The sequence below is a fragment of the Natator depressus genome, chromosome 18, assembly GCF_965152275.1.
Source record: "Natator depressus isolate rNatDep1 chromosome 18, rNatDep2.hap1, whole genome shotgun sequence".
In the NCBI taxonomy this organism is placed as follows: Eukaryota; Metazoa; Chordata; order Testudines; family Cheloniidae; genus Natator; species Natator depressus.
Genome location: NC_134251.1, coordinates 23,297,226 through 23,322,796, shown reverse-complemented (window position 1 = coordinate 23,322,796; position 25,571 = coordinate 23,297,226). Strand labels below are relative to the sequence as shown.

The 25,571-nt window shown below is 40.2% G+C and overlaps 1 protein-coding gene and 1 long non-coding RNA gene across 14 annotated transcripts in view; one reads left to right on the top strand and one right to left on the bottom strand.

The window, feature by feature from the left end:
• Nucleotides 1-1,764: 1,764 nt before the first annotated feature.
• Nucleotides 1,765-25,571, bottom strand: part of CAMTA1 (calmodulin binding transcription activator 1) — a 918,369-nt gene continuing 894,562 nt past the window's right edge. For 7 of the 13 annotated variants that reach the window (XM_074975521.1, XM_074975522.1, XM_074975523.1 and 4 more), the window contains 3 exons: nt 24,919-24,949; nt 12,154-12,323; nt 10,134-10,350 (listed from right to left, as the gene is read on the bottom strand). In XM_074975521.1, coding sequence (XP_074831622.1) covers nt 10,149-10,350; nt 12,154-12,323; nt 24,919-24,949 — 403 coding nt within the window. In that variant the 3' untranslated portion in view covers nt 10,134-10,148. Of the gene's footprint in view, nt 6,447-10,133; nt 10,351-12,153; nt 12,324-24,918; nt 24,950-25,571 lie in introns of those variants that run through there. The other 6 variants (XM_074975524.1, XM_074933834.1, XM_074933832.1 and 3 more) reach the window with 6 other exon arrangements.
• On the top strand, nt 7,369-22,168 carry LOC141974279 (uncharacterized). Its single transcript, XR_012635722.1, has 3 exons — nt 7,369-7,469; nt 8,392-8,480; nt 21,926-22,168. It is a non-coding gene; the product is annotated as an uncharacterized LOC141974279 (long non-coding RNA).

The window sequence follows — 25,571 nt, the reverse complement described above, 5'->3', positions numbered from 1 at the left end:
TGAGCTGTAGCTCACGAAAGCTTATGCTCAAATAAATGTTAGTCTCTAAGGTGCCATAAGTACTCCTTTTCTTTTGGCAAATACAGGCTAACACGGCTGCTACTCTGAAACCAAAGATTTTTTGTTTCCTGTCTACTTTCTACCTGGGGAGCTAAAAGTGCTTTACACCTGAGTAAGCTTCATCACCCCATTCTGCAGTATTATCACCCTTGTTTTATAGCTGAAGAGGCTGACTGAAGGGACAGACAAGTGAAGTGACACACAAAATCCGGGGCACAGCCAGGCAAGTTGCTGATACACTCCTGTATTGTCACTGGCTTTCTGACGTGTTTTGGAGCTAACCGCAGTAGGCAAATAGCAACATAAAATCAAATTCTGATTCTAGCTGAAGGGCGTGTGGCATCCCTCAACTTCAGGCCACTACCTCAAAAAATTGGTGGGTGCTGACTAAGGGAGTCCAGCTACCACTCATGAGCTTGACTGTGCAATTCCCCAGAGTGAATCCAGACTGTCAGCTCAGGAAGCGAAGGATGAGACTGGAACTTTAACTCACTCACTTTCTGGGACAAACTAATTGTAGCTTTTATTATTGACCTTTACATTTTTCTTGTGCTGGATATGGATTGTAATGGGGTAAAAAGTTCAATGGTGCGTAGGTCTTTTAGGCGTCTAAGTCCCATTCACTGCATCGTTAAGGGCCTGCTCCTGTTTCTGGTGATGTTAATGGCAAAGCTTCCTTTACTATAATGGACACATTACCCTGCATTCCCCCTATGGTGGTTGGCAAATTTAGGGTAAATGTAGGATCCAAATGCCACACTCTGACCTGGAACTATTCTTACTCCGATTACTATCATATGTTGAATGGGTTAATTATGAGATTAATGACTCACACTTTTACACAACAGAGAGATTTTGTGTGTGTGTGCTATAATAGCTTTATAAAGACAGGAAGAATTATTTACTATATTACAACATTATCCAGCTCTGGTTCAAAGCCATTTATATGCCTGTTAATTGCATTAACCAGAAATTAATTCTGCATTGTTATTTAATGGGAGTTTTTGGATTTTGTTTCTAAAGGCCTCATGGAACTTTTAAAATTACTTTTTATTCTGTCCCTCTATGTAGAGTTTTGGAATTTATTACACACTGCCTCATGGATTCTGTTGGAAACTTGGGACTTAGTCTCTGCCCTCACAGAGAGTACCTTATTTAAGAAGTACAGACAGTATTGTGCTCTCAGAAAGTTGAAAATAGCTACATGAAATATATTTTATTATATATTTGTATTACAGTTGTCTCTAGAGGTCTTGATCAGGATTGGGGCCCCATTTAGGTGCTGGTCAAATATTTCTTCCTACTTTCTTGTGGTGGTCTACTTTTTTCAGTTTAATTTTATTCAGTTATAAAAATTGTGCATTTATAATCTTCCTGGATGTAACATTTCATTGCTTTTTTTCTGAAGGAGCATTATTGTTTAATGAAAAACTCACTATTCCCCTGGTCAGCATTTTGTAAGTGCACACAGAAATTGCACTTCTAAGTACAACTCTCATACTCGAGGGGAAAATAGCCAAATTCATCCCTAGGGGAATTTATCATCATATAAATTGAATAATTTATTTGCTCAATTTTGAATTATTTTCCAAAAACATTATTAGACATCTTTTTTTACTTTATTATTAGACATCTTTTTTTACACATTTGGTCAAATAATTCACAAATATATTTGTACAGTGATTTATTCCAGGCATTTCATGAAGTATTTAAAATAAATTATTTGACAGATTCTAATCTCAGCATAAGGCTCCGCTGAATTTTATTAGCTTTAGAGGAGCTAGAGCAGTGGTGGGCAACACGGCCTGTCAGGATAATCCACTGGCAGGCCATGACACAGTGTTTACATTGACCGTCCACAGGCATGGCTGCCCGCAACGCCCAGTGGCTGCATTACCACTCCCAGTGGCCGGATTACCCTGACGGGCCACAGGTTGCCCACCACTGAACTAGAGAGGGGATGAATTTGCCCCCACAAATTTAAATACAGTTAGATTTTCTAAGCTTCTGTGAATTGCATCCATCTGGCTAAAAATTGTCATTTGCAACATGAACAAGAGGGGAGCCCAAACCGAGAAACTGGTTACCTTTCTGCTGTAAAATCTGGTTTAACTGTCATAAGAACATTTCTTTTCCCCTGGGATAAGGAAAGGAAAAAAGGAGCCTCACATAACATTTGCCTCTTGCTGCCAGACTCAGAAGCAAGACATGGGAACCACTGCGTTGTACCCGAGTCTCCCATGTGGTAGGTGCAGAACACTATGATAGTCTCTAGGCTGAGCTTAAAACATCTTAAACTAAAATAAACTGTGATAGGCAGTGCATTTCTGAGTAATTATAATGCATCTTGGGGTTATCATGAAGGCCTGAATCTGAAGACAAAGTCAGTTTTACTACTTGAAGTGCAACTAGAGCTCTGAAATGTACTGGTGGACTGGAACAATTTACTAAGGGTCGTGGTGGATTCTCCATCACTGACCATTTTAAAATCAAAATTGGATGTTTTTCTAAAAGTAGTAGTCTAGAAATTATTTTGGTCCCTTCTATGAAATATGCCTGATGAAGAGTATACATTAAAAACCCCAGAAAAGAGTCAGGCCTGTGACTATATAATGTACATCATCAATACGCAGGCTGAGAGGTCCAAGTGACTTCAAGTTTTTCACTTTGTTGATAATTTTGATTAGATAAATGTGTTTCCTATTTCCTAGCTTCCCTCTTTTGAAACAGTTGTTAACTATAGATTTTAAGGACCACATTCTGCTCTCACATGAGTACATGGATCCCACTGAATCCAATGGGAGCTGTACACACACTAAAAGCAGAATTTGTTTTAAAAAATTATGTTTACCTTTGAAATTCAGTCAGTTAAGAGACTGTGAATTTACAAGTAGGTCTTCTAAGTGTGTGACAGAGATCCATACTTTACAAGGATATAGAGATATATATACACATACTTGAGGAATCTTCAGCTTCTTCTTGATTAAAATAGAAGAGAAAATGTTAAAAGAAATACACTTAGTATGGGGAAATTTTTTGTTTTTAATTTACAGCAGAAAGAATATAAAGCATTCAGAAAACATTTTCCATATTTTAAGGGCAATTCAAAACATTTTGCATGGTTCCAGCAGCTGAGTTCTTCAACAGATCCATTGATTCAGTGATGCTTTACATGCACAGTTACAAAAATAAAACTTACAAAAAAGAGACATCTATACTAGTTTTACATGCAAGTCTTGGGGACCCCCTGTTGGGCACCAACTACTGTGTGGAACTGCTGTAAGCGTGCAACCATATAGGGAGTTCATGTTATATTCTTTATTTCTTTCACACAGTATTACTTATGTCAAACGTGTTACACAAAGGAGCAATTCCATATTCAGGAGGCAGAAGAAGGTCCTGCTCCTGGCACTTGGGAATCCCGATTATCCAAGAAAGCTGCACTTATGTATCTTCTATCAGAAATAAGTTCCACAGTCAAGAAAGGGGTAAGCGGAAAAGCTTTTTCAATGGGAGAACATTTTTAACTCATCAGTGGTCACATTCACTGAAAGGTTACAGCCCTGTTCAGCAAAGTACTTAAGGATATACTTAACTTTAAGCATGTTAGTAGTCCCATTAAGTTAATGGAACTACTCATATGGCTAACATTAAGCATGTGTGTAAATATTTTGTTGTATCAGGGTCTTTATCAGTAGGTACACCACCAGGCCTATGGATCTGGAAGGGTAACTTGAAATAGCTCTGTATTTTACTGAAAATTTTAAGTACAAATATAAGGGGTTAAAATGTTTCCACTGAGGTCATTACTCTTGTTAGGAAAAGATTATATTTGTCATAATGCCAGTCAATGGGACAAACATTTATATTTCAAAATGTCAGAGTATTTCCAGGATTAATACAGAGCATTCCAGTTCATTCCAAAGGAGTTTATTTTCAAATTCCGTTCCCATTCTTTGTGTGTGGAATACTTAATGTGTAAGGTTCCATTTCAATAAAATATATGGAGATTATGAGGCTTCCACAGCCACAGTGTGGGAGCCAGACAATTTTTTTTTTAATTGAATCAGGTCATAAAGTAGAAGTTCACAAACGTACAGAGTTCTGATAAAGAGCTACATAGCACATATATTGTAATTCAATGCTGGCAGTGAAAGGAAGTAATTAAAAACCAGATACAATTATAGAAAAGGCACCAAGAGCACTGACCCCAGTTTTTTGCCACAATCTTTGTGTTTACCCTTTTTTTTTTTTAAAGACACCAGTTCAAAAGCTCATTTGTGAATATTTTTAGGCTTCACAAAAAGCCTGGAGTTTAAACATTTTAGTTGGTGGCCAGGATCAAGTAAGAGCAACTATTTCAAAACTAACCATGTAAAATTTACACCAACCATTTGGAAATTTTAAACTGGTACTAGCAACATAAAGTCACAGAAGCAATTTCTGATTTCAGCTACACTTGTGTAAATCCAGACTAACTGCACTGACTTCAGGAGAATTACTCCTGATATTTACTAGTGTAATTAAGATCAGGCCCCTATTGTCTAAACTTCATGACAATTTTTAATTAGTATTTCAATTTAAAAAGTATCTGATTTCTTTGGCTCCTCACTATGTAGAAATAGCAATATACCATGACACCCCTACAAGACCAGTTTGCATCTTTTAAGTTTTACTTTTTATTTTTTTAAATTTTTGTGCATTTTTATTACATTTTCTGACTTCCAGCAGGAGATATGAAAATGTGAAACATATTTTCTACTTTCATACTATTTCTTTTTTCAGTTTATGTTCATTCTAAGTGTTCTTTATTGGAGTGAGTGTATGGTGTTAAGCTAGATACGTTTTTGTATTCTTATGATTATCTGCTTTGCAAAAGTAACTTAATTTTCTTAAGCAATATTAGCATTCACATTACTTGGCACCATTGGCAAAAAATAAAAATAAAATTAAAAAAAAAAACCTCCTGGTAGCCAAAATCAAATGTAAACATATCCTTTTTTAGTAAAGTTACTCTGCCTTTTTTTCCTAAGTCTAAATACAGTAGCTCTTTTTTTTTTTTTTTTGCAGTTTAGTCATGCTTTAGCAAAATGTTCTTCTAAAGAACATTTAAAATAAAGTTTCTTATAGTGAAATAAAGTTTTTTGTTTCATTTTACAGACCATAGCCACTAATGCTTTGCTTTTTTCATTTCTTTTTTCTTGAATTCATGCACATCTCTGTTTTAATATATACAATATGTACAAACAATACATCCACACTCTTCGCTCATTCAGACAAAACTATACAAATAATAATTTTATCTTGCCAAGTTATTAACCCTTTGTGAATAAAATATTTAGTAATTAATCAATATATTCCCTTTCAAATATTATTTCTCATTTTCCATTTCTACCTTCTATATATACAGAAACTGCCCAGATTTTGATGAAATAGCCAAAATAAGAAATTTACTGGCCAGGATGGAGCACCACTCTGATCTTTAGGTGGTATAAATGTCCAGGCAACATATGTACGTGACTGCTCAGAACAACAAAATTACTGTAAAAAAAAAAAAAAGCGCTACATACGTTACAAACTATTTTAAGTAAATAATTAAAAGGCCAGAAAATAAAGTGCTGAATATGAGAATAAGTACATGACACTTGAAATACTTGCAGGTTCTAGAAAAAATACCAAAAAAGGAACTTTTAAAAACTTGCTCAAGCTGCTCTCTTTATTTCCCATGCATTACCCGTTTGCCTCATATGCCAACCCACTCTGTAAATTTCCACGGGATGTATTAAAAACCTGCAGATTTAAAAAGTTGCATTAAGTGTGCTGTAGAGAGATTCAAATAAAAAGAAAGGACAGAAGTGCAAAGGAAATGAGAATGCATGTACCCAATAAAGATTTACTGATCTAAGCCCCGCCACTGACTCTTGAAGCTTCAGTTTCTTGGAGATGATTGACAGGTGCAGGAATAGCATTCTTGTGTTGCTTGTGCATTCCCACCTTTTAACAATATTTTTGGTATAATATTTGTACAGTTCCACACGTTTTAATACAGCCCTATATGAAAAGGATAATTAATCGCTTCTTTTGGAGAGAATGAAGCAACTCACAAATTCCTCCTGGTGTTTTTTTTCCCATGATCCAACAGAAGATTGAGTTCCAAGATGTCTTGCTGAACAAATTAAAAGTTGTCCATGAAAGTGCAAATGCAATGACCAAAACATTACTGTTAAAATCCTGCAGCTGAGATTCCCAGAACTGCAGTGGGTTTTTTGTTGTTGCATGTCTCTGCTAAAAACAGAAAATGAAAACAGTCTGAAAAGCAATGTCACATTGCTACGGGATGCTGCTGTGTATCTTCAAGTTCCTTGGCCTTTTTCAATTCTTTCACTCTGAAACAATAAAAAGGCCCTCTATAACATTTCTATTCCAAACAAATTTCAACAGGCAAAAGTCAAAGGGATCCCTCACTACAACTTCCAGTATGAAGTAGCCATCACCTAAAGTAAACAATTGGGAGCCAGGGAAGGGGAGAAAAAACTCATTCAGAAAGAATTCACCTTTTGCAACCCATTTCTGGACAACTTTATTTAATACCCAAATTCATTCTACTATCAAATCATCTTACCTAATTGTCTTTTATGACTGCTTTTCATCAACTGCTTTTCTGCTGCTGCCTCATGTACCAGATAATTTGAGCAAAACGCACTTTCTGTGCTGCCCCCTTTTCTAAGTAGGACACTGAACATGGGCAGCTGCTGCTGCACCCAGCATTGTGGGGAGAAGAGATTTATTCCAGACTTCCATGGGAAAGTTCTACTTAATTTATACAGTACCGTAGGTTAGTAGAATTTACATGTGTGTATGGACTTTATACTGGCATCAGTGGCAAAGCAGGTACGTTACTTCAACTTATTATCTCAGCCTCATTGTCAGCATCTGAATAGTCTGAATACTTGTAGGATATATTTATTTGTATCTTCATAATCTACAGTCAGGGGGACGATCTCTCCATGGAGTACTAACTCTGTAAAGAGCGTTCAGATGCTACAGTTGTGAGCACTTAAGAAATGCAAGTGCATTCACTGATTTATGTAGCACCTATTACCACTGGATTTAGATGCTATTTACAAAGCTGTAGTACATTAGTTAAGTGAAAATGTGGGAAATTTAAAACTAAACAAATTAAATATGATGTGTGTCATGCCTAGAAAGCCATTAAGGCCACTACTTGGTTAACATACTCTTGCTTTTTGTTGCTTTGTCACTTCACTGAGGCTTCCTTGAAATGGCTAAATAAACAACTGCAGACATCCAGAATTGACCTAGGCTATCGCACTGTCAAGCCTTTATCAAGTTGCTTCGTAAGGAACCCAGATTCAAGGGAGAGAGTTTGGGGTCCCAGTCATCGTTAGGTAGGGAATGAGTTTCTAATGCAGTTTTATATACCTCTGCTTTTGTCTCCACTATGTATAGCTCAATTTAACTCGTCTTGATCAAACAAAGCACTCAGTGTCACAAAAGGAACTGCACAGGGTTTTTTGTATTGGAGTTGAAGTAGCTCATTAGGACTATATAACCCATATGATTTTAACTATTTTTTATTACAATATACACAACTTAATAAAATAATTTTAGACATTCTAGCTAGACACGGACTCATTTCTATGAACCATCACAATGCATTAATTCCAGTTCAGAATGAACAGCATGTTAAACCTGATTTCAGATGCAGTGTATTGGAATAAGCTACTTTCTACAGAATCATATCTATGTGAAAAAAACCTGCCTGAGTCTGTATGTCCTTGCTCAGTAATTCTGAGGGTAGTTTTCCCCCAAAAGGTTGTGATTATGACCCAAAGTAGAAGGATTTAGCAGAGCACATACACAGTTGTTAGTATATTAATTTCGTAAGCAAATTGACTTAGAGACACTACAAAGGGACAAATTCAGAGGTGCTTTATAAAGTATTGCAAGTTTCTCATCTGTAAGTGGGCATAAGGGAGTCCAACTAAATCTGAATGAATGTAACAGAGCCATAGGTTTGCATAATTTAGATGCTATGGGGAAAGAACAGAGGTGCTTAGCAGAAAGAGCAACTAATAGAGTGCAAATTAAAGTAGGTATCCACCACTACATTATCTTTTGGCCCCCTATGCCCAGAGACTCTTTTATACTTACATATTGATGTGTAACCAATACAAATTTACACATCATCTCTGAATTTGGCCCAGTGACTGTATATGGAATAACTTTGTGTGTGTGCACCTGTGTAGAAATGTAGCCAGTATGGAGCTATTTGATGTTTTTAACTAGGTGTTTTAAACTATCTTTCAGCTAAATCAGAGCTCTAGCATTCAGGACATCCCGTAAGCTTGTGACACTGAGGGGCAAAGGTTCCAGCAATGAATGAATGGATCACATGGGTCAGTATGCATGCATTTAGAACATTACTCATTGTCTTTATTTTACTGAAGTGTTTGAGAATTCCATGCTTGGGAGGACACAGAGTGTGGATATTGCTGATCAAAAATGAAAAAAGGGTCTGCTGTATTTCATCACATGTGGCATGACTCTGAAGCCCTGGCTACACTAACAACATGAACTATGGCTGAAAGTGGCATCTCACTCCCACATTTTGAAACACTAAACAGTTTTGACTGACACTAGGATTTAAACCATTCCAGTATAGATTCCGGGAGCCCCACTGCTGTAAAACAATAACTCAATTTTGTAGTGTAGTAAAAGTATTGCAGTGAAAGACATGTCAAAGGCTAGCTTTTCTTTTCTGCGGTAAGGGAGCTAAGGTGAAATCCTGGCTCCAGTGAAGTCAATGGCGAAACTCCCATTGACTTCAACAGATCCAGGATTTCACTCCAGTTGCCTGGGAGGAATTCTCCATTCTGTGTCCTATGGAGGTTACTCCATATTCTCTCTTTGCAGCTCACTGTGGTTGTTCTGGTAATTATCTGGTGGTCCTGTTGTTCTTGTATTACAGGATATACATATTCAGAACCAATAGAGGGAATTTATAATATGGTATTTAACCCAATAAACACAAACTCAGAATATTCTTATTTGTTAAAATTTAAGCTCTCTTTCTGTGCAGCAGGAAAGTGAAAAGTTACTTCTCCCTAGCTGTGCACTAGTTCACATTTAATGTTGAGACTAATCACACATATGCACAAGATATCATCTACGATGCAGGACAGGTAGTGCAACTTGTGCATTTTTCAGTTGCACCTCTTACTGTAATATAAAATTCACCTGTTATTACTATAGGTCTCATTGAGAACATGCACAATTGGTAAGCTGTGGCTCTTACTGATACATGCTGTCTCCATGTTTAGCACTTCAACATGCAAGTTCTACACTAACAGAGCACAGTTTTGCTGGAAAAATGCAAGACATGCTTTGCTGCCAACTTCAACCTAGGACATGCAACATCTGTACTGGTGCATACCTGTTTAACTGGAATATGCATGCTAATGCAAGTTGATTACTGTACCATTCAATATTTGCACTAGTACAGATCCTGTTCACAAATATGCAACACCTTTCTTGGTCAAATGAGTCCTGTACTAGTTACAAGGTTTGTACAAATTTTGGAACTGGGGTGTTGGTTGATGCTTAAACATAAAGAACATACCATTCCTGAGTTTCCCAGGTATAAAATACAAAACAATGGTGTGTTCATTAGTGAAAGATGCTGCAGAGTGCACAATTACATTCACAGACCGCATGTGCTTCATAACCTTGTATTCCACAGCATTTGGAAAATGACTCAAAGATGATGCTAATGTTAATACTTTTTGAATTTGTTACATTTTCCCACATAGTCAATAGCCCCGTGTGTGTTGGGAGGGGGAAAGGAAGATAGGAGAGTGTATGTTTATACAGATAGTCATTTATTTTTATAATGTACTGCATGTTAATACAAAGAATATGCCTAAACAGTGTGAAAGTTGTGGTGACACAGACAGCAATCAAGAAGATTAAATCTAAGGATGATGTTTTATCTTTAACTCATACTTAGAAAAGCAGGGCCCAGGTGACATATCCCAATACAAGGGGGTTCCTTGGCTGACACAGAGCTACTGGAATGGCTCTGCCTGTGCTCTTTGTTGCTCCTCAGTAGAAGGAGGCTGGGTGTAGTGGAGGAGACGCTGGCTGTTCTTGGCTGGCTCAGTGCAGCTAGAATGTAAACTGAAGCACCTCTGAGGCTGCTCTTTTGTATAGTGGGGACTGGGAGTTGGGTGGCACAGAGATGGCACAAAGATCTTTTTTTCTCCAGCCCTGTGCCAAGTGCAAGAATGAAGAAACGGAATCAGAGTTAAAGTCTTCTTTTTGCATTTTTCTGAGCTGTTTTTAAATTGTTTGAGACAAAACATATACATGTTTTTTCTTATATAGAATTTAAAATACTTATTAATGACCAAATAGCTCTGAATTGCTCTCAAGTGAACCTGAGATAATGTTTTTGAACTGATTATTTTTTGTCCAGTCGTTCAATCCGAAGTCTTGCCAATTTGTCACATAAAAAGTGCACAATGCAAGTGCTTCAGAAACCCTCTTGGAAAGTAGTTACTCTTGTCCCCAGCAGTAGCCTTTAATACTTCCATAATTAAACAAAAATAATTTCTTGATGAGTGCCATTTTTATTTGGTGATGTTTTTACAGTGATATAAACTAGAACAGGCCAGTTATCTTCCACTTCCTAGCACTCAGTGTAAAAAAAAAAAAGTACAAACTAAAATTTCAAAATATGAAAATGTGATTCCAAGATGGATTCCTGGACAAATTATAACCCCTGTAAATAGAAATTCATAATAGCAGTGCTGCTCACAAGACAGTGACAGCTGGTGCTGCCTTACCTCAACTAGCCAAGACATTCTCTGCACCTTGTTTCATCTCTTTTCACTTTGAATTTCAGGTGGGGAAGGGGGCTGAGATCTGTGAAGGCTCCCTTCCTTTGCCAGCATTAGCAACCCACCAGAAATAAAAAATTGTACCAGATTTTTATAAAATGAAGGAAGCTTTTGCCCCAAAAATGGCTGCTCTCCGAGTGGATGGTTCATCTGGATGTGAGCAGGCTCCAAATTGCAGTCACAGGTGTCAGTACCTTAAGTCAGGGCAGCCATGGGCAGAAGTAGCACTAGGCCCAAGTTTTAGGTGGGGGCTGTAACTTGTCTCAGCTCTATATGCATGTTCTCATTAGTTAACGGCATTTTTGAAAGTGCCTCTTAGTGCTGTGATGTGGCTGACAGGGCTGTTCAAGTGAAGTCCTGCTGGTGCTGAAATGTGAACTCTGTAGCCTGAGGCACTGGAGCGCTGCCCCACATGCAGCCTTCATCAAGAAGAGCTGTGATGCTGTTGCATTGGCCCCTGTGAATGGTGCGTAGAATTGGGAAGAAGGTGAATTTATTTTTTTGTGTATCTGTATGAGGTAGGGACCCAGTGTCAAAGGCTCCACTGGAGACCTCTGAATCACACATTTTGGCCAGAGGCCACGCTGGCCACCTCCAGGTACAGGGTCATTCTTCACGAGTGAGTGAAGGGCACCTGGATTGAGTAAGCCAGGGTGACAGGGAGTATCACTGCCCCCCTTTTATGGTGTTCTAAGTAAGTTAACTGTGAGGTTTGGTCCTTTTAAATGTGAACAGAGCTTTTGAGCTGTGACCCTGTGATGTGTGAAGATCACAAACAATCCCACAACTCCAAAAGTGCCCCAGCTAGACAGTTCTCATGACCTTTGGATTTTATTACTTATTCAAAGTTGCATTGTTATGTGCTGAAGCAATGTAGTAAGCAACAGCCCTGAAAGCCAGCAGCAGTTTGTATTATATTATTTCCCTCAAATTTCATATGAGAATTTGTGAGCAAATGAATTAGGCCTACTTAGAAAAGTTACAGCAGACAATAGCTTCATGGGTAAAGCATAAGGCAAAGCTGTTTCATAAAAAATACTCTATAATGCCCAGCCAGGGAAATGTTCAATGAGTAAGTGAGTTTACAGCAAAAAAGTTCTGGCAATGCTGGAGGTCAGTAATATAAAGGACAGAGTGAATTAGAGCCACAGAAAGCTTTTTAGTCAGTTACCTGTTGCTCTGAGAGCTGAATTGACTTGTGTGAAATTTAGGAAATGGGAGCTCTTGCCTTTTTCCAGATATCTCATTTGGATTGCAAAACAAAAAAGACAGAAAGGCCCAATAAGAATGACACCCCAGAGCATGGGGCCTGCAATTTAACACAACAAAAACATTCAGTCCCTGCAAAAGGTAAATGAAACAAAATTATTTTGGAAACTTTCATTACAGCCACCTTGACACACGCCCCACATAACATTTTTCTCCCATTATCCTTACATTGGATCACTCAGGAGAGGGCTTTGCCCCCTCCCCCAAACATTGCCCCCATTCTTAATGTTACTACAAGACACATAAGAAATTGGGTATTTAGTGCAATGGCTGCTGCATATCATACATTTGCTGCTTTTATTAAAAGAACCTTGGTGTACAAGGGTGGGAGAGGCTGTATCTTTGAACTGCTGGGGGAAGGACTGGCCTGCAGAGAGCAACAGAGGACATTTTATGGGGTTGTTCATTCAGGCATGAAATAAAGAAGTTGTACTTACCAGAGTAATTGACATCACAGGTACATATACCCTCCCAAAAGCAGAGAACCACATATAACCAATGGGATGAAGTTTTTAAAAGGATGCTGCCATAAATGAATTTATTCCTTATATTATTGCTTGTTTCTTATGGTAATTTTGCTTGTTCTGCCCAAGAAAACAGGCTAGAACCTTTGCTGTAAGCAGATAGTAGTTTAACCAGTACAACAGTTCAGGAAGACCTGATTGTTATGAATACCAGCTCCTCAGAATAATGGGAGAAAGGGTCACTGGAGCGTCACACATCTCTGTGAGTGTCTTGTAGCTGCAGCCTGCATCTGTATTCTGAACAAAACTTGCATGTGGGAGGTTAATAGGAAGTTTAAACAGAGGAACAGGTGAACATTTTATATGTTCAGGGGAGAGCAGTAGAGATTCGGCATAGCTGAAATCTCTCCAAGGTTAATTTGGGATGAAAGGAGCTACTAATGGTAGGTTATTATTACCAGTTCCTTCTGAAACAGCACATTATCACTGCTGCAGTAATGTAGCCAATTAATAGTGACTAAATAAGGCCCTTTGAGATCTGCAGCTTTCTTACTTAAATCCCACCCAAAAAATCTTAGCCTGCTCTGGGAAATCTGTTATATTTAATCCAGGTAATTCTTTGGGAGAACACCTTCTCCCCTTCGCTTTTTTTCCCCCCTTCAAATAATGAAACCTCATAATATAAACTAAAAATTAGGGCTGTCAAGCGATTAAAAAATTAATCACAATTAATCGAACTGTTAAACAATAATATAATACCATTTATTTAAATATTTTGGGCTGTTTTCTACATTTTCAAATATATTGATTTCAATTACAACTCAGAATACAAAGTGTACAGTGCTCACTTTCTATTTTTAATAAATATTTGCACTGTAAAAAAAACCAAAGTATTTCAATTCACCTAATACAAGTACTGTGGTGCAATTTCTTTATCATGAAAGTTGAATTTACGAATGTTAATTTATGTACAAAAAAATAACTGCATTCAAAAATAAAACAGTGTAACAGTTTAGAGCCTACAAGTCCACTCAGTCCTACTTATGCCAATCACTCAGACAAACAAAGCTTGGTTACATTTGCAGGAGATAATGGTGCCTGCTTCTTGTTTACAATGTCACCTGAAAGTGAGACAGGCATTTGCATGGCACTGTAACTGGCATTGCAAGATATTTATGTGCCAGATATGCTAAAGATTCATATGTCCCTTCATGTACCATTCCAGAGGATATGCATCCATGCTAATGACAGATTCCGCTTGATAACAGTCCAAAGCAGAGTGGACCGATGCATACTCATTTTCATCATCTGAGTCAGATGCCACCAGCAGAAGGTTAATTTTTTTTTTGGTGGTTTGGGTTCTGTAATTTCTGCATCAGAGTGTTGCTCTTTTAGGACTTCTGAAAGCATGCTCCACACCTCGTCCATCTCAGCTTTTGGACGGCACTTCAGATTCTTAAACCTTAGGTTGAGGTTCGAGCTATAGCTATTTTTAGAAATCTCACATTGGTACCTTTTTTGCATTTTGTCAAATCTGCAGTGACAGTGTTCGTAAATCAAACAACATGTGCTGGGTCATCACCTGAGACTGTTATAACATGAAATAGATGGCAGAATGCGGGTAAAACAGAGCAGGGGACATACAATTCTCCCCCAACGAGTTCAGTCACAAATTTAATTAATGCAGTATTTTTTTAACGAACATCAGCAGCATGGAAGCATGTCCTCCGGAATGGTGGCTGAAGCATGAAGGGGCATGCGAATGTTTAGCATATCTGGCACGTAAATATCTTGTGATGCCAGCTACAACAGTGCCATGTGAATACCTGTTCTCACTTTCAGGTGACGTAAATAAGAAGCAGGCAGCAGTATCTCCCATAAAGGTAAACAAACTTGTTTGTCTTAGCGATTGGCTGAACAAGTAGTAATGGACTTGTAGGCTCTAGAGTTTTACATAACTGCACTCAAAAACAAAACAAAAAAAAATCTACATTTGTAAATTACACTTTCACGATAGAGATTGCACTACAGTACTTGTATGAGGTGAATTAAAAACTATTTTTTAATCGTTTTTACAGTGCAAATATTTGTAATAAAAAATATAAAGTGAGAATGGTACACTTTGTATTCTGTGTTGTAACAGACATCAAAATAGTTGAAAATGTAGAAAAACATCCAAAAATATTTACTAAATTTCAATTGGTATTCTATTGTTTAACAGTGCGATTAATTGCGATACCTTTTTTTCATCGCAGTTAATTTTTTTGAGTTAATCACGAGAGTTAACTGTGATTGACAGCCCTACTAAAAATCTGTCTGCGTGTTGTCACTGTGCGTGCAACACAAACACGTGTGTGTATGCATATACATTCAGTATGTGTGGGGTGTGTCAGTTTGTGCATGTCAGTGTGTGTGAGTGTTAGTGTACTGTATGGTGTGTACATGCACATACAGGGTTTGTGTGCATGTTGATACATGCACATTTACAGCAATAAAGAATAAGTCTCTTATGCTTCAGCAGAGCGGCAGGTGATACGCCTAGCAGCAGCTCATCACTTACATTTTCCAAATATATAGGAAAAATACTAGAACAGATTGCGAGAGTAAGAAGCAGAAACTGTGGTTTATTGTGAAAATGAGAACTGTGCACTTAGAATGATTTCTGATGCACCGTGCTAAAAGGTATTTACAGTCCCCTTGCGCACATAACCCATTATTCACTGAAAAACTGCTTGATTTAAAGTCATTAGTCACTGGCTGTACTTACCTGATTCACATTCTTTAATTATTTGTATTACAGTGGATCCCAAAGGTCCTAATCAAGGATTGGGCCCCACTGAGCTAGGCACTATGCAAGTATATACAAAGACAACTGACATATGGGGTAGAGGGAACAATCATATGTGGACCATTTTTACATACATATATCCATTTGCAATATATTTTTTCCTCAGTTATTCTAGATGAAATGCCAAGTCTCCCCTGTGCACCTCAAACTAGAGTTCGCATAGTGGTTAGTTCCTTATACATGCCACATTAAAGGTAGGTCTTAAGAAAAATCTATGAACATCTGCTGCTTCCTTACTATCTCAGATGTCAGGGACGCTTATATATTATTTAATTTATACAATATACATGAAGCCATTTACATCTATAGTATAAGAAGATTCCTTTGTTTTATTTGGAAAATCACGTGGGCTAAGAACTATCACTGTAGATCTTAGTGGTAGATGGAGAGGTGAGCCATTGAATGGGAAATGGACCAAAAAAATCCACTCATATCTGCTGTACATTAAAAGGTGGGAGGTGTTAAATTGTGCTCCGCATACATTCTTGTAACAGAATAGAATATTTAATTTAGACAATTTCTCATTAATTTCAGCTACTTACAGTGAAAGTTCAGAGCATTTTTTTTTTAAACATTTGAGGAATCAATGTTTTATATATCAGACTGTGATACAGACAGACAGTGAAATCATATACAATTCAAATAAAAGCGAAGTGATTGATGTTCCTGGCTGCTTTTTGGTCACATAATCAAGCCATTTAAATATTTCGTACCAGTGTGTAACCAAGAGATTTGAATCCCATCCATCCTACTATATATAGCCTCTGGAGAAACCTGCACATGTACTGCACCTGTAGTTTCCGATATGCCCTACAATTCATTTAAACTGCAACAACAGCAAGAGCATTCTATTGTTAAATACATTCCGTTCACAGGTAGCACAGAGCGCCACACTAAAATCCCAGGGGCAGATCCTCAGCTGGTATAACTTGCCATAGCTCCACTGAAATCAGTGCTCTGTCCCCCAATCTCTCTCCCGTCAAAATTACCTGGGTCTTTATTTTCATTATTGAATGCGACGAGAAGGTTACTCACCTTGTGCAGTAACTGAGGTTCTCCGAGATGAGTGTCCCTGTGGGTGCTCCACTCCAGGTGAAGGTGCATCCCTGCGCCTTTGCTCAGAGTTTTGCAGCAGTGCCCATACAGGTTGCGCAGGCGCCGTGCCTACGTCGCACGCCGTTGGCGTCTCAATAGCACACGTGTGATCCAGACTCCTCAGTTCCTTCTCTACCCTGGAGTCTGCCCCTAACTCCGAAGTAGAGAGGAGGACGGTGGGTAGTGGAGCATCCACAGGGACACTCATCTCGAAGAACCTGAGTTACTGCACAAGATGAGTAACCTTTTCTTCGAGGGAGATGTCCCTGTGGGTGCTCCACTTCAGGTGACTGAAGAGCAGTGCCCGCCTAGGATGGTAGGGGCTTCGGAGTTGGCAGAAAAGCAACTGATAGCACAGTTCAACCAAGTCGAGTATCTGCCTGAAGGCCTTGTGTGACAGCATATTGTTTAGCAAAGGTATGTTCTGAGGCCCAGAGGTGGCGGCCTTGTAAATGTCTATAAGGGGAACGTTGTGTAGGAATGCTACTGACACCAATATGGATCTAGTAGTGTGTGGGTCTTGATCCCTGCTGGAGGGAGGTTGTATGCTTTTTAATTGATAGCATAAGCAAATGCATCCGGATATCCATCTAGAGATACTTGAGTGGATATGGAGTTACCCTTAGAACTTTCTGCTATGGAGATAAAAAGCTTCCGTGAGACTCTAAATGGCTTGGTCCTGTCCGAGTAAAAAGACGGTGCTTTCCTAACATCGAGGGTGTGCATCATAGCCTCAAAAGCGTTGGCATGTGGTTTAGGGGAGAAGGTTAGTACATGTATCGGTTGACTGATGTGGAAGGAGGAATGTATTTTGGAAAGGAATTTGGGATGGGTACTTAAAGTTACTTTATCTTTATAAAAGATGGTATATGGTGGGTCTGCCATAAGCGCTCTGATTTCTCCCACTCCTCTGGCTGATATGATTGCTATTAGAAACACCACCTTCATGGAGAGGTGTAGTAGGGAGCAATTTGCTAGAGGTTCGAAGGGTTTAAGCATGAGGACTGTTTAAAGACCAAGTTTAAGTTCCAGGGTTGTGTAGGTGGTCTCACGTCCGGATAAAGGGTTTGGATGCCCTTAAGGAATTGTTTTGTGATTGGGTGAGCAAAGATTGTAGTGTTGCCGATTTTTTGGTGAAAGGTAAAGATAGCCGCAAGATCAGTTAAGATGTACCTTAACTGAGCTGAGGGATAGAGCAGACTGTTTCAATTCTAAGAGGTAGTCAAGTACAATTAGAAGAGGTGTAGATGTTGTGACGGTTTGTCTAGCAGCACACCATGAAGTAAATCTTTTCCACTTATGGAGATAAGTGTTACATGGAGTCTGTTCAGAGCAAACTAGCACCTCATTAGAGAGCCATGGAGGAGCCAGGCCTTCAGATGTAGCATCCCCATGTTGGAATTGGCCCTCCCGTTGTGTCAGATGATCAGTCTGAAGAGGGAGTGTGATAGTGATACATGCCGACATCTATGTAATTTACGGATACCACACTTGTCTCGGCCATGTGGGGGCTATTAAGATGACCTTGGCCCTGTTGGTCCTTATTTTCTATATTACTCTGGGTAGTAATGGTATCAGCGGGAATGCATATAGAAGGTCTGTGTTCCAGCTGATCATGACTGCGTCCCCCATTGATTATTTCCCCAGACAGGCTCAGGAGCAGAATTTGGGGCATTCTGTGTTGCGAGCTGTCATGAATAGGTCCATTTGCCCCTCGTTGGAGGAAATGTTCTACCACTTGCATAACGAGGGGTCCCTGAAGAGGGACGGGGAGGGCAGGGTGAAGAGGGGGGTATAAGACATGAAAGGAATGGTATAGCCCGATCTGATGACTTCCAGGGCCAATTTGTCTGTGACAATAGCCACCCAATTGGGATAGAATGGGAGCAAACAGTCTCCAAAAAGCTGGATGGATGGTGTAAGTGCTGAAACGGGTGAGAGGTCTTCCTGACCTTCAACCAAGACTTCAAATTTGCTTACTGGAGGAAGTAGGTGGAGATGCCGCTGGTGGTGGAGGGCATCATCGTTGTGGTCTCTGTCTTTGCTGTTGATCGTATGGTCTTTGGTATTGCTGTGTGTAGGACGGGTATCTAGGTTGTTGATACAGTTGTCTCCTTCTTGTGGCAGGTGTATGGATGCCCAGGGACCGGAGGATGGCCCGTGAATCCTTCATGGTGTGCAGCACTTAATTGGTTTGGCTGCGAACAGTTTTTCTCCATCAAAATGGAAATCTTCGACAGTATTTTGTATCTCCCGTGGGAATGACGAAGAATTGAACCATGACTACAGCGCATGACTACAGCTGTAGCGGTGGCCATGTCAGCAGCATCCAGTGTGGCCTATAGAGCTGTGCGCGAAATCATCTCTGCTTCAGAGACCAGACATTTGAATTGTCGCTTTTCCTCAGGAATGTCATTGATAAATTCCATAAATTTGCTATAATTCCTGTGGTCTTATTTGGCAAGTAAAGCTGTGTAATTCGCCACCCGAAATTGTAGTGTAGAAGAAAGAGTATACCTTGTGGCCAAATAGATCCAGCATCTTACTCTCCTTATCAGAAGGAGTGGACCTAAAGTGTTGTTGTTTGCTCCTTTGATTGGCCGCTTTCACTACCAGCGAGTTGGGTACTGAGTGTGAAAAGAGGACCCGAGATCCCTTGTAGGGAACATAACATTTTTGGACCGCCCTCTTGCAGGTTGCGGGTGTTGTGGCTGGAGTTTGCCACACCATCTTGGCAAGTTCCACAATGACCCCATTAATGGGCAAAGCTATCTTGAAGGAGACAGATATCTGTAAGATATCGGTTAACTCATGCTGCGTTTCCGACACTTCCTCCAGAGCGATATTAAGCTCGTTAGCCACTCTTTTGAACAGGTCCTGAAAGTGGGTAAAGTCTTAGGCAGTGGTTGGTGGTCGAGACATAATAGCCTTGTCTGGTGAGGAAGAGGAATTATTATTGGTTGGTGAGGTGTCAGGAGCCATGTTCTCTTCTTGTTGAATCATGGGCTCCCTCCCGTACGTCCACCACTAAAGCCTCTGAAGGTGTAGGAGAGAGTCTGGTGTCTTCCCTATGTGGACTGTGGTACCTGCTATGGTGCCTTCTATAGGAACCCCAGGGACTCCAGTATGGCCAGTGGCCGGGGAAGGGCACTGGTGGTTCCATCCATGGGTGACCATACCAAGGTGGTAGATCATGAGAATATGAGGACTGTGGTGGTCCAGCAATAATCAGGGTCCTGATCTAGGAAGAATGGAGAACAGTGATGGTATCGGAGAGAGCTGTTGGTGCAGTACCGTGGGCCCCGGTGAGACATCGGTGCCTAACAGAGGGGATTCTGGAGCTGGGGAGACCACCAAATCTTTATGATGCAGGAAACGGAATGGTGCTGGGAGCATCAGTTCCAAGGAGCAGGGTGCCGATCGGAGCGGTTGTGCAGTGTGCTGAGGTAAAGGGTGGTGGCGCCGTCGCATTAGGCACATTAGCCTGCAGCATGGGATTAGGAGCGGTTGTCAGTACCATCTCCTTTGGTGCTACTGACGGTGCTGTGGTGGAGGCAGGCAACTTAGAGACATTAGCATCGGCACCTGAGTGGTTGGTGCCGAAGGTGCCTGGAGTGCCCTATGTGCTGAGTCACGGAGTGGCCGGCACCGATGAGAGCAATTTGGTCAGCAACCATTTTACAGTGGTCTGTTCTCTGTGAGGTGAGGAAGCTGGCCATTTCTCCACCATTTTATTTGTCCTTAGAGGATGTAGGCCAGTGGTGGGAGCTGCGGGAAGCGGCAGGCTGCAGGGACATGCTGGCTGCCACTTCCCGCAGCTCCCAGTGGCCGGGAATGGTGAACCACGGCCACTGGTAGCTGCGGGGGGCCGTGCCTGTGGACGGTCAACACCAGCAAAATGTCTCGCACCCCACAATCAGATTACTCTGATGGGCCACAGATTGCCCACCACTGATCTAGGCGGTGAGGAAACTGGTGACCTTTGGCAAGATGACGACTCTGGTCCAGGGTCAGAGGCTGGTTTGAGGGACTTTTCCATTAGGATGAGTGTAAATCTCAGGTCTTTATCTTTTCGTGCCCTAGCTTTCAGTTTATTACAATGGGCATATTTCTGGGGAATGTGAGATTCCCCCAGACAAATGGACACATTGAGCATGTCCATTTGAGATAGGCATTGCCCTCTCTGCACGTTGTGCATCTTTTAAAACCTGGCGAACCAGGCATTTTCCTAGCTACTTCTAACTAAGCTACAGGATATAATTTTTCTTTTTTTGAAACAGGACGAAAGGGTAACAACTGAAACTTAACTCATCTAAACTAACCTAATTTAATGACAGGTTTCAGAGTAACAGCCGTGTTAGTCTGTATTCGCAAAAAGAAAAGGAGTACTTGTGGCACCTTAGAGACTAACCAATTTATTTGAGCATACGCTTAGTGAGCTGTAGCTCACGAAAGCTTATGCTCAAGTAAATTGGTTAGTCTCTAAGGTGCCACAAGTACTCCTTTTCTTTTAACCTAATTTACTAATTTAAACTACTATCTATTTGAAAAAACGAAGGTTTTCAATGGGACTCTGAGCTATGTCTCAGGCTGGGGACGGCTGAGAAGGAACAGAGGAGTCTGGGTCGCGAACACACTATTGAGGCGCCAGTGGTGCGTTACAGGCACTGCGAGTGCACGACCCGTACGGGCACTGCTGCAAAACTCTCTGAGCAAAGGCGCAGAGACGCACCTTCACCTGTAGTGGAGCACCCACAGGGACATCTCGCAAAGAAGAAACCTAACATACATTCTCCTATAGAGTCCTCTCAGCAGACTCTTAAGAGTGCAGACCATGCAAGATGTATCGGTTGCAAGTAATCTTGAGACTGCAGCATGCATGTATTCTTTTAGGAGTCCTGTTCTTGGATAGAAAGGCATGTTGGCACAATTTCTTTGTTCTCTCCTCTATTCCTAATGTGTGCCCTCTCATGCTTTTCTGTTCAGCTTTGAACCTGACTGGCTCATTCTGAGACATTAAAGTGTAAGTCTCATTTTATTATTTCTAGAATAATGAAATTCTTAACATTTACTCACTTCTGCTACAAATCCAGTACTTTTGTTCTGTGTTACCTGCGTACATAGCTGGGAAGCTGGAAAGAAATCTTTCAGAGCTTCGTAGCCTGTTCTACAGGAAGAAGTGCAGTTCGCACGAGAGCCCCTCATGCATTCTGCAATAGTTGAGCAAGTGAATTTAGCAGGTAACCTATGCTGCTTCTTGTCTGTAGGTGAAGGGAAAGGAGAGAAGGTGACAAGCGAAGCAGCAAAGGACTGGAGCAGTAACTGCTAACTGTATGGGGGGACAGGGAAGAAAGATCAATTCACTGAAGAGGATGAAGACTGAAAGGCAGCAGCAAAACTGTGATGGTAGGAGAGGAGTTTGGAGGGGAAGCAGCATAACTTTTTGAATAATGAATTGTTAATTTGCAATTATGCTCATCTTCAGTGCAGTCTCATAACACAGGTCTTTGTGGCAAACAGCACACCGATATATAGCTACAAACACCTGCACAGGCCCAACACCTACCAGCCCCATGACTACTAACTCAGTTAAACAGACATTAATATGAAAGATGGAAAGTCCTCCATTTAATCCAGGACAGCGTATTGGCGAGAAACAGCGTGTCCCAGCTAGTAGGATTCCCATTAGGGTACTGTCTCTGGACCCTTTTCTAGGTGCCTGATAAATCTAGAAACCTCTTCACTTCCCACCACTGGGAGAAAGAGTAAAGCCACCTTCCTGTCTCTTCCCGAACTCCAACTTTTGGATTCTTTTCTCCTAAGTTTTCTGTTTCTCTGAAAAGTATTGAGCAACTTCAGAAACACAGATGCAGTGTTTAGTTGCTGTTGGGAGAGGGGAAAAGAGTCTCCTTTCCTTAGCCTCTCCCACTACTGCTCAGCAAGAGCCTTCAGAAGCAGCACAGGGAAACTGACAAGCTTGTAATCGAGCACCCTGGTAGCTGTTCAGAAAACCATCAAGCAGCAGTGACACTGTGAGGAGACTGGGAATCAGGATGCCTGTGTTCTGTTCTGAGCTCTGGAAGGGTGTGTGTAGAGAACAGAAGATTAGGGGTCTGAATTGCACTGCCCTGCACAAAGTGCAGTCGTTTACACCCATGTAAAGTGAATATAAAATGATGCTATTCTGATCTGTAACATTTTACACCAATGCAACACACAATCAAGCCTTAGAAGGCAGGATTCTTGGATTCTGTTCCCAGCTCTAATGGGAGGATGGCGTGCCTTGTGCTTTGCCTTAGTCTCTCCTACTGAGCACATGAAAAGGAAATGATTTTATTTTCCAGAGAGAAAGTGAGACCAACTTCTGGTTTGCGCGTGTGCACACACACACACACACAAAGGGGGGGCAATCTAAATATATTCCTGCATTAAGAAAAAAAGGTCATCACTTTTACTTATTATTTATCCTTGCAATTGATGAATGCTGATATATTGAAAACAAAAATGCGTGGTTCTAAAAACAATTTGATTTCTCCTTTTCAGTATGAATAGCTCAGGCTTAATGTTTTCAAAGGGGCTGTGGGGAGCTAGACACCCATCTCATGTCTGAAAATCCCAGCCTCAGTCTGCAGAGAGTATTAGAATAGCAAATAACAATGGACTAATAATCCTTTAGTAAGGGAGTATGGCAGGGAAAAGGCTATACTAATTCTGCATGCTTTCTCTAATTAGTCTGCAAGATGTGTAAAGCACTTCACTGTGAACTGGACTTCATTTCCTAAAAATAAACCAAACTGTGATGGAGGATAGCTTTGCAGAATATCTGTATCTGTTAAACTGTCTCTGAATGGCAGCAAAATTCTCCTTCCTTTATCAAGGCATCACATCAGAGAAGTCAGACTCAAAGAAATGGCACAATGAAGGGATTTGGGTCCACCTCTGTTTTAGAACTCCATTTCATAGGATTCTTACTTCAGATTTCATGAGGTAAGAAATCAAATGACTCTTCCTATAAATGTGAATGAAAAGACATTTGCAAGAAGAATTGGTGCCAGAAGTCTCAGAATTCTGCAAAAATTGCAATAACTGTATTGTTTTTTTGTTAGGATCAGTAAGTAAGCCAATAAGAGACAGGGCCACACCAGACTCAGTAATAGCAAGCAGAAGTTAGGGTTAATTCACAAAAATTAAACTTGCAACTGGTAGAGAGCAATTTACAGTGATATTTAGTTTATAAGATGTGTGTGTGCAACTGTCTAATTAACCTCCCCACTAGACATTTACAAAATATGAGCACTGCAGCTTTTTGCCTAAGAAAAATAGCCTTTGCCCTCTGCATTGTCAAACACGAGAACTGAGCTTTCTTGCTGGGTGCTTTTACACACACGTTGTTTGAAAGCAGACCCCTCTGCATTACAGGAACATAATGACTGTTGCTCTTCCACTGTGGTAACAAATCTCGGCCTCATTTTTGCCCTTTCACGGACAGCACCCAGTTTGTTGTATTGCTGGGTTGATGAAAATTTCTGTCCCTGCGTAGGGGACTTGTACAACTGCAGCTCTCTTATTCAGATAATTGTAACACCACCAGCTTCTCCCTTCTATTTTCACTTCTTTCTCATTTTAAATATCAGCTGAGAAAGGAAAAAACCTGCGAGCTGGCTCTGGCAGGGCAGCCAGGTGTGTAACTTACCTAATACTGCTTCCTAGGAAAAGGAAAACTAAAGCTTAACCATTTTAGGAAATAGCGAGGAGAGCTCCTTTTTGTCCCTACAGCTCAGTCAGAAAATACAAAAGGAAACCCATCTAGTGTAGGCTAAAACAATTTAGGAGCTCACTGAGATTATGCTAAAATCTAATATTAATGCTGCAACATTTTAATTATGAAGGAAGTCATTACCCATTTAGCATGTGCCAGTGCAGACCCATTCAAGTTTAAAAATCTGTTAACCAAAAAAATCTGGATACTGTAAAGTTCCCACCAATACCACTTTCTAAGCATGCCCAGTGATGGATATAAAAGTCCTTTTTTTCACTTATTCATGCATTTGTAACATCTACTGCAGAGTTCTATCCTGTTGTGAAAAGCAGCAGTGTTAGTAATTGCAATAGGGTTAGTTTATACAGTATTTTGTTTCATATAATTAATGGATGTGAAACTTACTGGCATATCTAGGCTGCAGCCCCATGCAAGCAAGCAGAAAGCAAAATATTTAAAATGGAATAGAGAGAGAAACTGGCTAGCAGGCAGCTAACTCACCCTTTTGTACAGCCTATGGTCCACCAGAGGGCTTCAGATAGCAAAACAATACCAAAGAGCTATTAGCATACACATGGCATCAAAGAAACCTTACAATAGTTTCACTTCAATGGAGGGAAGACAAAGTATTTCAATTTGCCTGGAGAGAGAAGGGCCCACTCCCCAGATGCTGCCTGTGTGATTCCCTCTCTTCACCAGGCAGCAGCAGATCAGGGTTCAGAACATTTTAGGACAGTAAAGTGCAATACAAAGTAAAATGAAGACAGATAGTTATTCTGGTGGCATTTCCAGCCCCAACCTATCTTCCCTTGCATGATAGGCTGTTTTCTATCTCAGTCCTAATTTCACTGACTAAAACAGGACTATAATCCAGATGATAATCACAGCCTAGCAATACTACAGAGCTACCTAACAGAAGATAAAATTTTAAATATAAACTGAAGGAAAAGAAAGGAAATAGAATGTTAGTTTACTGAAAGCTGACTGTGTGGATTGCAAGTGGGTGTCGATTCAGCTAAAACAAGCCCAGTTAGAACTGACATTGGTTCCACTTTTCCCTGTAGCTCTAAATCAATATTATTTACGAACAGTTGACTAGCTGAGGATAGTTGGTGAATCATTAAATATGCAAGCCTTTAATTCTGATCTCACAC